General features: G+C 41.7%; 1 protein-coding gene across 9 annotated transcripts in view; it reads left to right on the forward strand.

The window, feature by feature from the left end:
• The window catches only part of LOC100380752 (unconventional myosin-IXb), a 117698-nt gene that overhangs the window by 37996 nt on the left and 61266 nt on the right, over window positions 1–18436 (forward strand). For all 9 annotated transcript variants that reach the window (XM_014149215.2, XM_014149212.2, XM_014149211.2 and 6 more), the window contains exon 3: window positions 13980–14074. In XM_014149215.2, coding sequence (XP_014004690.1) covers window positions 13980–14074 — 95 coding nt within the window. The remainder of the gene's footprint in view (window positions 1–13979; window positions 14075–18436) is intronic.

Consider the following 18436-nt stretch of genomic DNA (forward strand, 5'->3'; position numbering starts at 1 on the left):
GCCCTGCAAAGAACACATGCATTCTCACACCAGTAACACACGCATTCTCATCCCCCAAACACAGAATGCAGAAAACTTACCTCAGCAGATTTGCCAAGTGTGTAACACAGATATCACACGCGCACACACACTTGAGCAGTATAAATCGACACTCGCCGTTTGTTGTTAATTTGGGTGTGGAGCTGGCTGCTTTAATTGGTGTTTGGAACAAATGAGCCCCAGCTCTAATCTGGCAGCAAATTCCTCTTACATTCTTCATTTATTTCCTCAGTAATGTGGCAAAAAAATTGGTAATAAACTACAAAAAGCCTCGAGGAATGCAGTTTATTGGAAGTAAATGCAGCATTGTAACTTACCTGTATACATTTCTCAGACCTCCTTGGATTCTAACGCAAAGTGTTCAATCTGGTTATTCACACTTGAATGACAGCATTTACCCCTAAATTTCAACTGGTCTGGTCCATTTCCTGAACTGCAGAGTGGGCAGAATAGAAGAGAATACCGTAGCTGGCATGCTATCCGTCAAAATGAGTCAAAATCCATGACCCTTTTACAAGAGAGACTAGTCTTTGTGCAGTGTTCAAAGGCAGCAGAAGGATTAATAGATGGTCCCTTGATGCATGTCTGTCTCAGGTCTTTGGTTGGAGAACTGAAGTGATTTTCCCCTCAGTCAGCAGAGTCTGCAGGCTGGTTGAGGCTGGTTCTCCCTCTGCTCCAGACTGCTCTGCTACTTCCTCAGGCCTGTTGTCTGATGGGCAGACTGAGAGACTGGCCTGTGAAACAACCGAGACCCACCCAGGCTCAGCCAGGACCAGCGGCTCCATCCTGACCGACCACACACACACAACCCCACAAGATGGCTGACATGAAATGGCATTTTACAGAAGAAGCTACAGAGGAAGCAATATCTTCTTAGAAGTTATCTGCTGCATTTCTTGTTCCTGTCTTGCGGTTTCCTCTTCCAACAAGTCCAGTTCCAACTGTTGTGACTTTACTTTCATTCATCTGATGACTGTTATTTATCGAATCAACTATGTTTAATTGTTACACAATCTTATGTTGTATTTTTTATATATATATTTTTTTAGTTTATTAATCATGTAACATTTAACTCATTAGGAATTTGGGGCACCACGAGAGCGGTTGTTTAAAGAGTTACCATCTCCCGAATTAACTATGAAGGTCCTTGACTGTTTATGGATGTGACAGGTAACTTATTAACTTCTTACGGGCAGGTGGGACGGTAGCGTCCCACCTGGCCAACATCCGGTAAAATTGCAGAGCGCAAAATTCAAATTACAGAAAGTAATATTTAACATTCATGAAAATATGTGTCATACATCAGAAAAAAGCTTAACTTCTTGTTAATCCAGCCACTGTGTCAGATTTCAAAAAGGCTTTACGGCGAAAGCACACCATGCGATTATCTGAGGACAGTGCCCAGCACACAAAAGCATAAAAAACAGTTTTCAACCAGGCAGATGCGCCACGAAAGTCAGAAATAGCGATAAACTAAATGTCTTACCTTTGAAGATCTTCTTCTGTTGGCACTCCAAAAGGTCCCAGCTACATCACAAATGGTCCTTTTGTTCGATAAAGTCCTTATTTATATCCCCAAAAACTCAGTTTAGCTGGCACGCTTCATTCAATTATCCATCGTTTTCCCTCCTTCAAAATGCATTCAAAATGAATCCCAAACGTTACCAATAAACTTCTCCAAACAAGTCAAACAACGTTTATAATCAAACCTCAGGTACCCTAATACGTAAATAAATGATAAAAATTAAGACGGAGAATCGGTATTGTCTTTACCGGAGATAAACAACAAGGTACGCACTCTCATCCACGCGCATGAAAACACAACAGCTAAAATGGGAGCCACTTAGAAAAACTACAAATTCTAACTCATTTTTCCAAAAACAAGCCTGAAACTCTTTCTAAAGAGTGTTGACATCTAGTGGAAGCCATAGGAACTGCAATCTGGGAGGTTTTCCCTTCATATTTAACATGAAAGCCATTGGAATCAGTGGTGGGCTGAATTATCTTTTTCTTTTCAGGATGGTTTGTGCTCGGGTTTTTGCCTGCTTTATCAGTTCTGTTATACTCAGACATTTTAACAGTTTTAGAAACTTTAGTGTTTTCTATCCAAATCAACCAATTATATGCATATCCTAGCTTCTGGGCCTGAGTAACAGGCAATTTACTTTGAGCATGCTTTTCATCCAGATGTCAAAATACTGGATATCAGATCAGCGATTACTTACCTCAAACTGTATTAAGATTTTTTCTTTAATGATATACTGCTTCTCCGAGACCAGGGACAATACCCCGTCATTCGCGTGAAGTAAAGACGGGGCGGAGATCGCGATTCCTTGTGAGAATTCGTTGGCAGGTGGGTAACCCACCTCTACCATCCGTTCTATTAGCCAACAAGCAATCACTGGAGAGTAAGCTTGGTTGATCTCCGTTCAAGACTATCCTACCAACGGGACATTTAAAAACCATAATATCTCATGTTTCACGGAGTCGTGGCTTAACGACAACACGGATAATATACAGTTCGCTGGGTTTTCCGTACATCGACAGGACAGCTATGTCTGGTAAGATGAAGGGTGGTGGTGTGTCTATTTGTCAGTAACAGCTGGTGCGCGATGTCTAATATTAAGGAATTCTGGAAGTATTGCTCGTCTGATGTAGAGTACCTCGTAATAAGCTGTAGACCACACTATGTGCCCCCCCCCAGCCCCTCTTTTTACGCTGCTGCTACTCTCTGTTTATCATATATGCGTAGTCACTTTAACTATACATTCATGTACATACTACCTCAATTGGCCCGACCAACCAGTGCTCCCGCACATTGGCTAACTGGGCTATCTGCATTGTGTCTTGCCACCCACCAACCCCTCTTTTACGCTACTGCTACTCTCTGTTGATCATATATGCATAGTCACTTTAACCATATCTACATGTACATACTACCTCAATCAGCCTGACTAACCGGTGTCTGTATGTAGCCTCGCTACTTTTATAGCCTCGCTACTGTTTTTCACTGTCTTTTTACTTCTTTACTTACCTATTGTTCACCTAATACCTTTTTTGCACTATTGGTTAGAGCCTGTAAGTAAGCATTTCACTGTAAGGTCTACCCCTGTTGTATTCGGAGCACGTGACAAATAAACTTTGATTTGATTTAGTGCGTACGGCCCAGTACATCACTGGGGCCAAGCTTCCTGCCATCCAGGACCTCTATACCAGGCGTGTCAGAAGAAGGCCCAAAAAATTTAGACTCCAGCCACCCTGGTCAAAGACTGTTCTCTCTGCTACTGCATGGCAAGCGGTACTGGAGCGCCAAGTCTAGGTCCAAAAGGCTCCTTAACAGCATCTACCCCCAAGCCATGAGACTGCTGAACAATTAATCAAATGGCCACCCGGAGTATTTACATTAACCCCCCCCCTGCTTTTGTTTTTACACTGCTGCTATGTGAACAACAATACATAAATAAGTATACCAGAGAGTCTGTAATGTTTTTTTGTAATTCCTTTATTACAGCAAAGACAAAAAACAGCTGCAGTCATTCATGAATGCAGTTTCCAAAATAGAATGGTTTATTTGTTTATGCTAATTATTCAAGGTTTGCTTTCTTTTATTTTAAAAACTAAAATTCTTGATTGCATTCAAATCATGAATGACTCCTATGCTATTTGATTACTTGAACAAACAAATGAATGATTGATACAGTAGCCTATAAAAGTATTTAAATATAGGCCTAAGTAAGTTACGGTATTAAACTAAACAGAATGCACTCTTAAGCCTACAGCTCGATGGTGGTTATACAAGGCTGCTATACTAAGCCTACTAATGATAATGACATTACTTTATTATTATAATGATGATTTATAATAGTAATAAGGGTTATTGTTATTATTATTTTTCTAACAATTTGGAACGTGTAAACAACACTAAATCAATTATAAAAAATACCAGAGATGCTGTTCTAATGAAAAAAAATGTGTAAAGCCTTGATTACAGCAAAACTTAAACTTGACTTGAAATTGAGCTCAGGTTCATCCTGTTTCTTTGGATCATCCTTTATCTTTCTACAACTTGTCTGGAGTCCACCTGTGGTAAATTGATTGGATATGATTTTGGAAAGGCACACACCTGTCTATATAAGGTCCCACAGTTGACAGTACATGTCAGAGCAAAATCAAGCCATTCAGTCGAAGGAATTGTCGGTAGAACTCCGAGACAGGATTGTGTCGAGGCACAGATCTGGGGAAGGGTACCAATAAATGTCTGTCGCATTGAAGGTCCCCAAGAACACAGTGGCCTCCATCATTCTTAAATGGAAGAAGTTTGGATCCACCAAGACCCTTCCTAGAGCTGGCCGGCCGGCCAAACTGGGCAATTGGTCAGGGAGATGTCCAGTAACCTGATGGTCACTCTGACAGAGTTCCTCTGTGGAGATGGGAGAACCTTCCAGAAGGACAACCATCTCTGCAGCACTCCACCAATCAGGCCTTTCATGGTAGAGTGGCCAGATGGAAGCCACTCCTCAGTAAACGGCACATGACAGCCTGTTTGGAGTTTGCCAAAAGGCACTTAAAGGAGATTCTTTAGTCTGATGAAACCAAGTTTGAACTGTTTGTCCTGAATGCCACGTGTCACGTCTGTGGGAAACCTGGCACAGTCCCTACGGTGAAGCATGGTGGTGGCAGAATTGTGCTGTGGGGATGTTTTTCAGCAGCAGGGACTGGGAGACTAGTCAGGCTTGAGGGAAAGATTAACGGAGCAAAGTACAGAGATCCTTGATGAAAACCTGCTCCTGAGTGCTCAGGACCGCAGACTGGGGCAAAGGTTCACCTTCCAACAGGACAGCGACCTTAAGCACACAGCCAAGACTACGCAGGAGTGGCTTCGGGACAAGTCTCTGAATGTCCTTGAGTGGCCCAACCAGAGCCCCGATCAAACATCTCTGGAGAGACCTGAAAATGCATAGCGACGCTCCCCATCCAACCTGACAGAGCTAGAGAGGATCTGCTGAGAAGAATGAGAAACTTCCCAAATACAGTTGTGCCAAGCTTGTTGTCATACCCAAGAAGACTCAGGGCTGTAGTCACTGCCAAAGTTGCTAAAACAAAGTCCTGAGTAAGTATTCAGGGTCTGAATATTTATGTAAATGTGATATTTCAGGGTTTTTTATTATATACATTTGCAAAAATTTCTAAACATGTTTTGCTTTGTCAATATTGATTATTGTGTGTAGATTGGTGAGGAAACAAACAATTAAATTCAATTTTAGTGTAAGGCTGTAACGTAACAAAATGTGGAAAAAGTCACAGGGTCTGAATACTTTCTGAATGCAGTGTATATGGAAGATTTATAAAGCCAGGCCCATTTAAAAGTCTATTGATAATAGACCTAATGAAATTGGGGCTGCCTCTCATCACTTTTAGACATTTAACCTCTTACATCTAGACGTTCCGCTAGCGGAACACCTGCTCCAATATCCAATGATAGCTGTGGCGCGAATTACAAATTCCTCAAAAATACAAAAACTTCAATTTTTCAAACATATGACTATTTCACAGCATTTTAAAGACAAGACTCTCCTTTATCTAACCACACTGTCCGATTTCAAAAAGGCTTTACAGCGAAAGCAAAACATTAGATTATGTCAGCAGAGTACCAAGCCAGAAATAATCAGACACCCATTTTTCAAGCTAGCATATAATGTCACAAAAACCCAGAAGACAGCTAAATGCAGCACTAACCTTTGATGATCTTCATCAGATGACACACCTAGGACATTATGTTATACAATACATGCATGTTTTGTTCAATCATGTTCATATTTATATAAAAAAACAGCTTTTTACATTAGCATGTGACGTTCAGAACTAGCATACCCCCCGCAAACTTCCGGAGGAATTTGCTAACAATTTACTAAATTACTCACGATAAACGTTCACAAAAAGCATAACAATTATTTTAAGAATTATAGATACAGAACTCCTCTATGCACTCTATGTCCGATTTTTAAAATAGCTTTTGGTGAAAGCACATTTTGCAATATTCTAAGTACATAGCCCGGCATCACAGGGCTAGCTATTTAGACACCCGGCAAGTTTAGCACTCACCAATATCAGATTTACTATTATAAAAGTTTGATTACCTTTTGTTGTCTTCGTCAGAATGCACTCCCAGGACTGCTACTTCCATAAAATGTTGGTTTGGTCCAAAATAATCCATCGTTATATCCAAATTGCGGCGTTTTGTTTGTGCGTTCCAGACACTATCTGAAAGGGTAAATAAGGGTCGTGCGCATGGCGCAATTCGTGACAAAAAAAATCTAAATATTCCATTACCGTACTTCGAAGCATGTCAACCGCTGTTTAACCTCTTGGGGCTATGTGGGACGCTAGCATGCCACCCGTGGTGCACCCTATCAACAGCAGGTGCATTTCAAGAGCGGCAAATTTGAAACCAAATAAATGTCAAAATTCTAATTTTTCAAACATACAACTATCTTACACCCTTTGAAAGATAAACATCTCCTTAATCTAACCACGTTGTCCGATTTCAAAAAGGTTTTACGGCGAAAGCATAAAGTTAGATTATGTTAGGAGAGTACATTGACAATAGCTGTGTGTAATGTTTTGTCAATTCAAAGACAGGCGTCACCAAAACCATAAAACCAGCTAAAATGATGCACTAACCTTTGACAATCTCCATCAGATGACACTCCTAGGACATTATGTTAGACAATGCATGCATTTTTAGTTCTATCAAGTTCATATTTATATCCAAAAACAGCGTTTTACTATGGCGTTGATGTTCAGGAAATCGTTTCCCTTCAATAACCGGCAGTCAAGTCAGCACCACAAATTAAATAATTAAAATTAGAAAACATTGGTAAAATATTATATTGTCATTTAAAGAATTATAGATTTACATCTCTTGAACGCATTCGACTTGCCAGATTTAAAAATAACCTTACTGGGAAATCACACTTTGCAATAATCTGAGCACTGCGCCCAGAAAAATACGCTTTGCGATACAGACAAACGGCCATGTTGGAGAGATCGAAAATACTATGTAAATAATCCATTACCTTTGATTCTCTTCATCAGATGTCACTTCCAGGAATCCCAGGTCCATAACGAATGTAGTTTTGTTCAAAAAAGCTCATCATTTATGTCCAAAAAGCTCCGTGTTGTTAGCACATGATCTAAGCCCGCCGGACTTCACTTCATGAACGAGGGGAAAAAATATATTTACGTTCGTTCAAACATGTCAAACGTTGTATAGCATAAATCATTAGTGCCTTTTTTAACCAGAACATGAATAATATTCAAGGTGGACGAATGCATTCTCTTTTAAAACGTATTGGAACGAGGGTACCCAACATGACCTCGCGCGCCAGAGTCTAATCGGCCATCACGGTTCCATGGCTCTTGTTCGGTCAGATCTCATAGTAGAAGACTCAAAACACTTTGTAAAGGCTGGTGACATCTAGTGGAAGCAATAGGAAGTGCCAAAACATTAATCAGCCCCTGTGTGTTTCAATGGCATAGGCTTAAAGGTAATTCAACACATCAGGTATCCACTTCCTGTCAGAAAATGTCTCAGGGTTTGGCCTGCCATATGAGTTCTGTTATACTCACAGACACCATTCAAACAGTTTTAGAAACTTTAGGGTGTTTTCTATCCATATATAATAAGTATATGCATATTCTAGTTACTGGGTAGGATTAGTAACCAGATTAAATCGGGTACGTTTTTTTATCCAGCCGTGAAAATACTGCCCCCTAGCCCCAACAGGTTAAAATCCATTTTTATGCAATTTTTCGCGTAAAAAAGCGATAATATTCCGACCGGGAATGTCCATTTAGCTAAACAGAGGAAAGTAAACAAAGCTTTCGGTCGACGCGGGCACGAGCCTGAGTCTCACAGTACTGTAACCAGCCACTACCCAAACGCGCTACTTTTTTTTCAGCCAGAGCCTGCAAAGCCACGATTCAGCTTTTTACCGCCTTCTGAGAGCCTATGGCAGCCGTAGGAAGTGTCACGGGACAGCTAAGATCCTCACTCTTCAATAAACAGAGACAAGAAGAACGACACCTTGTCAGACAGGCCACTTCCTGCATGAAATCTTCTCAGGTTTTTGCCTGCCATATGAGTTCTGTTATACTCACAGACACCATTCAAACAGTTTTAGAAACTTTAGGGTGTTTTCTATCCAAAGCCAATAATTATATGCATATTCTAGTTACTGGGCAGGAGTAGTAACCAGATTAAATCGGGTACGTTTTTTTTCCAGCCGTGAAAATACTGCCCCCTAGCCATAACAGGTTAAGGCAAGGGCGGTTTTCTCATCTCTGAACTCCACTGCTGCCTCCACCGCATTGCTCTCAACATCAATATGCTGGTTAACTTTGCTATTATGCACATAGCAGCATGGTCTTGGAAAAGGCGGCAATTCAACTGATGCGATTCAGAACTGTGGACAGTGACCGCTATCCAATGCAGGAGGAAACACATTTGTTATAAGATAATATTTTTATTAGTGTTGCAACATTGTTCTTATGTAATATAACATATACAATTTCAGTAGCACTTGTCTTAGTGATGGACTGTCCCATCCACACGGCCTCCACAATGGATTAGTCCACTCAGACAGTACACTATAAATATTATATATTTTTGCTACTGCTCGACTAAAGAGATCTCGGTCGACTACATGGGGTCTGCCATAATTTCTTCACACTACTGGTTGTACAGGTTTCTTTGCAGTTTTCTGTCGTGGTTTGAAGGGCTGTTTTCAGCAGGTCCCTCTTACAAAAAAAGTCTGATACAGGAAGATATGTTTCACAACTGCTTTTCTTTGATTCAGGTGTCATGTTCTCAAACTGCAGGGCTAAGACTTGAACATTACAACGGTAGTAGAATGTTTCATCATTCTTTTGTCGCAGTAGTAAACTGAAGTTTTACTTTACTAAGACCCACAGGGTGATTATCAGTACATGCCATCTCTAGATTGTCAAGTCTTAACAGTATGCTGCCAAACATATTCAATACATAACATATACAAATTCCCGCTCAGCCCAGTCAAAACTGTTCGCTGCTCTGGCACCCCAATGGTGGAACAAGCTCCCTCACGACGCCAGGACAGCGGAGTCAATCACCACCTTCCGGAGACACCTGAAACCCCACCTCTTTAAGGAATACCTAGGATAGGATAAAGTAATCCTTCTAACCCCCCCCCTTAAAAGATTTAGATGCACTATTGTAAAGTGGTTGTTCCACTGGATATCATAAGGTGAATGCACCATTTTGTAAGTCGCTCTGGATAAGAGCGTCTGCTAAATGACTTAAATGTAAATGTAAATGTAAACACTGTTCTCATGGTACTCTAGTATTATTAGCTTAGGCTATCAGATCAACGCCATTATCTTTACTCTCTCTGTGCATGAATGTTGCACATTTAATTTTTACAATAGCCTAGTATGTGACATCTTTTTGGATAATACAAATCGGTTGGTTTATTGATTGATTGGCTAATGTGTGCCTACCCAGCAGAAAGATCAGAGTTGAGATGGATTTAAAGGGATACTTAGGGATTTTGGCAGTGAATTTCATTTATTTATTTATAATTTTTTTACCTTTTATTTAACTAGGCAAGTCAGTTAAGAACAAATTCTTATTTACAATGACGGCCTAGGAACAGTGGGTTAACTGCCTTGTTCAGGGGCAGAATGACAGATTTTTACCTTGTCAGCTCGGGGATTCGTTCTAGCAACCTTTCAGTTACTGGCCCAACGCTCTAAACTCTAGGCTACCTGAAGCTCTTTATACACTTCCCTAGATTCAGATGAACTCCTGGATACCATTTTTATGTCTCCGGTATGAAAGTTAAGAGGTAGTTTCACAAGCCAATGCGAACTAGTTTTTGTGCAAAGACTGGAAGTATATGGTATCTACTAGCATGCTAACAGTTACCATAGACTTCCAGTCATTGCGCTAACGCTAGTTAACAACTTTAGCCAGACTGGGTGCCTGATGCTGACACGACAATGGCCTGAGCTCCTGCAAGACCAGTCCTTTTTGTTTTGGCCATTTATCAGCAGCTACTTAGCATAGCTCACAGTATGTGACTGACAAATTGCTATGTCAAATTAGCTTAGTTCTCAAGGGATGTGATCGTTTGCTCATATTTTAGATCATATTTTGCCCCACTGTTTAAAAATGTTGTATTCTTGCGAAGCACTCTAGTTGTCTCTGATCACCAGTTAGGAACATAAGTGTCAGTGTCTTTTTTTCCAAGCAACCAGCACAGGTTCTCATGTAACAGGCCAGCCAAGTTGTACAGTTTTCATGTCATTGACCACAGCCTGTATCCTTTCTATCTGGTACTATCCTTGGGACATCCCTACCCCCAATTGAAGTTTACATTTAAAATGGTTAAGGTTAGGATTTAGGGTAGGGACGTCCCAAGGATACCAGAGAGCTCTAACATCTTGATATTAGTGCTCCCTGGGCATGGCTCTTTGAAATGGGACCAGTCTGTTGAGCCATGGCATTGGAGCAAGACCCTGAAACCCTGACTGGCTGCAGTATACCCGATATTGTTCTAATATGTGGCTGTCCATCCTCTGACTGCAGCAGAGCAGATGCACATTGAAGCAATTTAACCTCTCCAATCAAATCTCTTTATTCTTTCCACTGAGCTGACATTCAACCCCTTTTGTTTATTTTCCAGTTAAGACAAATGTGTGCAGCTTGCTTGTTGTATGATTACTCAGGCCTGTTAAAATGTGTTTATCTGAGATGGGGCTGTCAATTCTTTCCACCATTGATTTCTGCACAGTTTTACAGTGCAATGATACCCCACACCGTATAGTCATTCACACAGTAGACTTTGAATTGATCATTCAACTCTATGGTATTCACACAGGGGACACTGTCTCATGCCACTTTCAGTACTGCATCCCATCAATGGTCTCCATGCACTAATGCGGCCCAACACTGTTTAAAGTCGCATAACAAACACATGCTAGCCTACTGATTGACTGCTATTGGCATAGTCTCTGAAATAATTAACTCTTTATTAAAGGTGCACTATGCAGAAATCACTCCTCCATTTCCTGGTTGCTAAAATGTAATAGTTCGCCTAATTTCAGTTTGTGACAAAACGAGCAAGTATAGTGTAGAGAATCATTGTACCATCTAAACCACTGTAAAATACATTTTCCTTAACGAAGAATTGTGTTTCAGCTTTTTGAAGCTGGGTACAAAACTAAAAGGAGAAGGGGCTAGCCGCATCCCAATATGGCGACCGGAGTATGTGTTTTTTTCCCTTCCGTTTCTTACTTTGCAACTACCGTACATTGAGCTACCATACCGCGAGAGTTTGGACTTCTGTTTTTAAGCCAGAAGATGAGTCTTATTTCACTTTTAGTTTTACACAAGTAATTGTACATTTCTCAGTTATAAAACTGACAATTGTTTATTTTTATTTAAGTATTGATGATGGGTGTACTGTTGATTCAGGCCTTATGTATGAAGGTGACATCTAGATGGTTATCTATATTAGTTATTTCTTGTGTAGGCTTTCCTACTTGAAACAAAATGATAGGAGGAAAATATTGCAACGTTAGCTACCGGCGGCGACACGTCCATGATACCCAGTAGGAAGCATAACATCAGAGCTCTGGTCGCCGGCTTAATATCATATTTCAGCCCAATCAGCCAGGCAAAACGGTCTTGAGTGGCAACAAATCTGCCCAATTAGCTGGTTTGCTTTCCATACATCCACTCCTTTCGGCACACACTCACTTCTACTCCGGTCGTCATATTGGGCTGCAGCTAGCCGTACTTGAGTAAAAGACGCAAAAACAAAACTTAAGAACGGGAAGCATAGCAATAGCATACATAGAACAAGATCTACCGCTTCTTAGACTTGCTTTCAATGAGAATGGCAAATCTATAACATACATTTCTTTGTGAATTTCGTCGGGTTGCCCCAAAAAGTTACATTTTACAGCTTTAATGATGGGAGGCTCAGTTGAGTTGTGCCTGGAGTCCTTCATCTGCTTAGCCATATAGATAACCTGCATCAAGGCCAAGCATAAAGGGAAGTTGTGCAGTTATATTTAACTATCATGTGAATGTCCCATAGCATCTCTGACCTACATGAAAGCCACTGCCTCTAATCGGATTGGCCTTGTTATTTAGTACCACTTGTGTTTTGCCCGTATTCTTGTAAGTACCATTGTTTGTTGTTGTGTTCCAGTATTGGTGCTATCACATCAGCCTCCAGTTATAGTGTATACAGATAGAGCCTGATTTGGTACTTACGATGCATTTCCAATGAATATATTGTGCATGTAGCCAAGTGATTTAATAGGTGTCAGAGCCTGGGTGAAACTGTAAAACAAATGGCAGTAATATAAACCAAAGGTCCTTCTACTGAGGTGCCTGTCTGTGCAATAACAATTAAGGCTCTGATTTAGTAAGGAGAACTGGTTAGAGTCTGAGGCAGCAAACTGAGGGACTGAATGGGGATCTGGGCCCTTGGAAATATACAGTTGGCTGCCAGGGAACACTAGAGAAAGGAGCCAGTCAAGATAGGCAAAGACGTCATGATGAAATGTACGCACGCACTCACACACACACACAGCCTTTATTTCACTATGCAGTCTCAATTCCATAGACTGCTTGGTTAGCCAAGACGTTAAGCCACTTCCTCATACCTGATGTGCCTCGCAACCAATCAGGAAGGGTTATGGTTAGCAACCAATCATAAAGGCTGCAGGGCGCTATGTTTCAATGTGAATGATGCTGTGAGCCTGTGACACGTTTAGCATTTCCTCCATGGCAGAGAGGCCGAGCGCAGGGGAATGTTCCCAGGGTCTGCTAGCCTTTACCCTGGGACAACCGTTTGACAACACTGGGCAGTCAATGCCAGCTGACAGTGTCTTATCCTGGCCCAGAGCCAATGTAATCGCCCCCTCAGTAAACAACTCGCACACACACTAGCATGTACACATTTTCCTGAGGTGAGCCCCAGCTCTGGAAAGGAGGAGTCTAAATGTTACAACAGGTCCATGTTAAACCACATATTTCATCCACGGATGATGACGTTTCAGCCAGGATTTTCAGTCCTTTTCTCCTCAGTCAACTCCTGTCTCTCACTCTTATATTTACCTCGCATTTTCAAGTTATTTTTTTATGAAGCGTAACCTTTTTTCTGAGCCCTCAAATGTATTCAGTTTACAATTCTTCAAGCAGCACTCATCCAGGAGCTTAAGTTGTTATAGTGAATGTAAATCTGCTCATCAATTGAGAACACAAAGAGCAGTAGGTAGAGGGAATAATACCAGGACAGACAGTCTAGGAACAGTGGAAATAGGTCAACAGTTCACTGTAAGGATTCTTAATCAGGTCCCCCCCCCCCCCCCCTCTTAAATCAGCTCAACCACAAATGTATGAAATTGTGACTGCAACTGTTGCTCCCCGTAGGATGTGGCTCCTATTTAAGATGTATAGAGTCAACTTCCCCTGTGGCTGCCTTTGGCGTGTGTGTGTGAGAACAGGGCTATCCATTCAGACTGGTGGCAGGGCTGGGTGTGTGCCCCTGGCTGGGGAGGACTGTAGCCTGAGGAAGACTAGTTATCTGGACCTAACACAGGCCCCCCATGCCCCCATCAATCACACTGGCCTAGTGTCACCCCCTGGACTTCTGCAAGAGAGTAGAAATGAGGGAAAGAGAGGGGGTGATTGAGGCAGGGAGAGAAAGACGGGTGCTGTCTTCATCTAGTGTTAACTTCTGGACTGGGGTAGCTGTGGTGTTTGTTGAGAACAGCCCCCGTATTAGCACAAGTGTAGTTATTTCTATTTCTTAACTGTATAAACTGTATAATCACTTTATGGTTCACACAGTGAAGGTAACCTCTCCCCCCCTCCTCTTTACTAGGCATTTGGGAATGCCAAGACGGCTCACAACAACAACTCCAGCCGCTTTGGGAAGTTCATCCAGGTCAACTACCTGGAGAGTGGGGTGGTGAGAGGGTGAGTACTGACCGCTGGCCCACACTGTGTGTTGTGATAACACTCACGCTTCCTATCCGACTTACCCTGTAAACACACACTCCATCCCTGGTGGATGTTCCTGAGCCACTGTTACTGCAGACAGCCACTGTTACTGCAGACAGCCACTGTTACTGCAGACAGCCACTGTTACTGCAGACAGCCACTGTTACTGCAGACAGCCACTGTTACTGCAGACAGCCACTGTTACTGCAGACAGCCACTGTTACTTCCATCATACCATACAAAGCTAGTGAGAAGCACTGTAGTGTGTTTGTTTCTGTTGTGATACCTCTGAGGCCTGCAGCCCTAACCACGTTATTGCACAGCCTCCTTCCTCTCGCTGCCTGCAGTTTCTCTGGTTACTGCCTGCATCATATGCCCTGTCATTTCCTGTCTAACAGAGGAAGGGAGCGCTTATCGTAAAGTTGAACAAAGCGTCAATATCAAATTATTAAACGGGTGGGACTAATCCTGAATGCTGATTGGTAAAAAGCGCATTCTAGCCGGTGTCTGATCCACAAGTTACCACCAGATAAATCTATGACGTTAAAATGCCTATTTACTCTGTTCCATCTGACTGCGCAATCCACTGTCTCATCAGCCCAGGCAGGGAAGTTGTAAACTTGAGCTCCACTATAAAAAGCATCTAGACATTATCTCACATTTTCTCTTAGACTAACATTTAGTTTTCCACAACGGAGATTTGTATAAACCTTGCTGTCTGTCTGTCTGACATTTGCAACATAGTTTTAATATTCAAATTCAATCTCCAACTGTCCAATAGTAATGAACATGTAGGGGTCGGGACAAGAGAGAGGCAGGCAGCGTTTCTCAGCCAGTAGAAATCATGAATCAGCTGGCATTTTTCTGAATATATATATTACACACAAAAATGTCAATTTAAAAAAAACGGTGAAATGAAGTGCAGCTAGTTTGCAGTCTCTCCAGCTTCAGTTTGAAGTGATTGTGTTAGCTGTGTTGTTGGCTAGCTCCTCTGAACAACAGTGTCCTGATGAGGGAGCACATTTTCTTTGCCAGACGAAATCGTGCCTCATTAGCTCATTGTTATGGATGTATCCAAATAAATGTCACTAGAAAACGGATTAAACAAATGCATCTGCTGTTATTCTGTCTGCACTGTTTGACGTGACTAAGTTAGCCGTAGTTGGCTAGCTAGCAAGCAAGGGATAAGAATGTTGCCAGCCAGTATGGCAATGGAACATTGGAGCGAACGATGTCCATAGATACAGAACAAAAAGACTGAACGACCGGGTCGCGTCTCTGTCAACCGAACCAATGGAACGAATGACCAGCCGGCTTGGATAGCAACCCTAGAATTTTTATGAATAATGAAAATATGTTAATCATTATTTGGATATGTTGGTAACCCGTTGTATGAAAGTGATAATGCCCTCTAAGCTGTTGTTTGGTGGACATATTGGCACGGTTTGCTGGCCAGAAAAGAACACCCATGCCAATATATCCTCCAAACACTGGCTTCTCGGGCATTATCACTTAAATGAAACATGAGTGACTAGAATTGCACATTTTGGGGAATATTCAGAGGTGGGAATATATGGGAATTAACGGGAATATATGCAAATGAATATTAATACCATTTAAATGTAGATGTTTTTTGCATTGGATATATTTACCATATCATATGGAGACAGAAACATAAACCTTTTACCTTATCATAAGTAGAAATAATTGCAAATTATTAAATCCTTCCAATAGAAATAAAAAAACGATTTACTTACGAATTGAACTTTAATTAAATTAGTTGACTCTTCACATGGGATGATTTCACTGAACAACAAAAGGGAGTATTGAATGATCCCAATGATCCATCGCATCTCTCAAAAACATTTTCAACATACATCTGTACAATGATAATCAAGATACTAAAGCTTTGGTTGTCTTCCTCTCAGGCTTCCATGTCTTCTCCCTGGACCTCAATGTCCACCTCTTGAACATCAGACTCTGACGCCTCATCTTCACTGTCACTTTCCAACCTTGTTTAGGATGGCTTGTTATCAGGCTCAAAAAGCCTCAAATTTCCCCGGATGGCCACCAATTTTTCAACCCTTTTATTGGTCAGCCTGTTGCGTGCTTTGGTGTGTGTGTGTTCCCAAACAAGGACCAGGCAGCTGATGTTGATGTTGGTGGGGTGTTGGTGGGATTTGGTGGATGATGGAGGCAACAGGGAAAGAGCTTAAGATCCACAAAGTCCCTTCCACCAGGTGGCTGATGAGATATGTTGGCACGACTGCCATATTGCATCTCCATCCCAAAGCCCTTGCTTGGAAGTGTACTTCGCCAGACTGCCAAGAACCTTGCCCTCATCCAGGCCAAGGTGGCGAGACACGGTAGTGATGACACCATAGGCCTTGTTGATCTCTGCACCAGACAGGATGCTCTTGCCAGCATACTTGGGGTCCAACATGTACGCTGCGAAGTGTATGGGCTTCAGGCAGAAGTCTTCATGCTTTTTGATGTATTTCAGAACTGCAGTTTCCTCTGCTTGGACCAACAGTGAAGTGGGCAGAGCAGTACGGATTTATTCTCTTACATCTGCAAAGAGAGTCTGAACATCAGACAGGATGATGTTGTCTCCCTCAATCCATGCAATGGCTACAGCTATAGGTTTAAGGAGTTTCAGGCTGCTTACCACTCTCTCCCAAAATACATCATCCAGGAGGATCCTCTTGATGGGACTGTCCGTATCGGGAGACTGATATGACCATTTCTTGGAGAGACTCCTTCCCCTCCAGGAGACTGTCAAACATGATGATACCACCACCCCAACAGGTGTTGCTGGGCAGCTTCAATGTGGTGCTCTTATTCTTCTCACTTTGCTTGGTGAGGTAGATTGCTGCTATAACTTGATGACCCTTCACATACCTAACCATTTCCTTGGCTCTCTTGTAGTGTATCCATTGTTTTCAGTGCCATGTCGTCCTTGAGGAGCAGATTCAATGCATGAGCAGCACAGCCAATGGGTGTGATGTGAGGGTAGGACTCCTCCACGTTAGACCAAGCAGCCTTCATGTTCACAGCATTGTCTGTCGCCAGTGCAAATACCTTCTGTGGTCCAAGGTCATTGATGACTGCCTTCAGCTCATCTGCAATGAAGAAACCAGTGTGTCTGTTGTCCCTTGTGTCTGTGCTATTGTAGAATGCTGGTTGAGGGGTGGAGATGATGTAGTTAACCTCTATGGGCTAGGTGGGACGCTAGCGTGCCACCCGTGGTGCACTCCATCAACAGCAGGTGCATTTCAAGAGCGGCAAATTTGAATCCAAATAAATGTCAAAATTCACATTTTTCAAACATACAACTATTTTACACCCTTTGAAAGATAAACATCTCCTTAATCTAACCACGTTTTACGATTTCAAAAAGGTTTTACGGCGAAAGCATACATTTAGAGTATGTTAGGACAGTACATTTACAAGAGTTGTGTGTAATGTTTTGTCAAGTCAAAGACAGGGTCACCAAAACCATAAAACCAGCTAAAATGATGCACTAACCTTTTACAATCTCCATCAGATGACACTCCTAGGACATTATGTTAGACAATGCATGCATTTTTAGTTCTATCAAGTTCATATTTATATCCAAAAACAGCGTTTTACTATGGCATTGATGTTGAGGAAATCGTTTCCCTCCAATAACCGGCAGTCAAGTCAGCGTCACAAATTAAATAATTAAAATTAGAAAACATTGGTAAAATATTATATTGTCATTTAAAGAATTATAGATTTACATCTCTTGAACGCAATCAACTTGCCAGATTTAAAAATAACCTTACTGGGAAATCACACTTTGCAATAATCTGAGCACTGCGCCCAGAAAAATACGCGTTGCGATACAGACTAGACGTCATGTTGGGGAGATCTAAAATCGAAAATACTATGTAAATAATCCATTACCTTTGATTCTCTTCATCAGATGTCACTTCCAGGTATCACAGGTCCATAACGAATGTAGTTTTGTTCAAAAAAGCTCATCATTTATGTCCAACAATCTCCGTCTTGTTAGCACATGATCTAAGCCAGCCGGACTTCTCGTCATGAACGAGGGGAAAAAATATATTTACGTTCGTTCAAACATGTCAAACGTTGTATAGCATAAATCATTAGGGCCTTTTTTAACCAGAACATGAGTAATATTCAAGGTGGACGAATGCATACTCTTTTATAACGTATTGGAACGAGGGTACCCAACATGAACTCGCGCCAGGTGTCTAATGGGACATCATCGTTCCATGGCTCTTGTTCGGTCAGATCTCCCTCCAGAAGACTCAAAACACTTTGTAAAGGCTGGTGACATCTAGTGGA

This window comes from Salmo salar, chromosome ssa16, assembly GCF_905237065.1.
Source record: "Salmo salar chromosome ssa16, Ssal_v3.1, whole genome shotgun sequence".
Taxonomy (NCBI): Eukaryota; Metazoa; Chordata; class Actinopteri; order Salmoniformes; family Salmonidae; genus Salmo; species Salmo salar.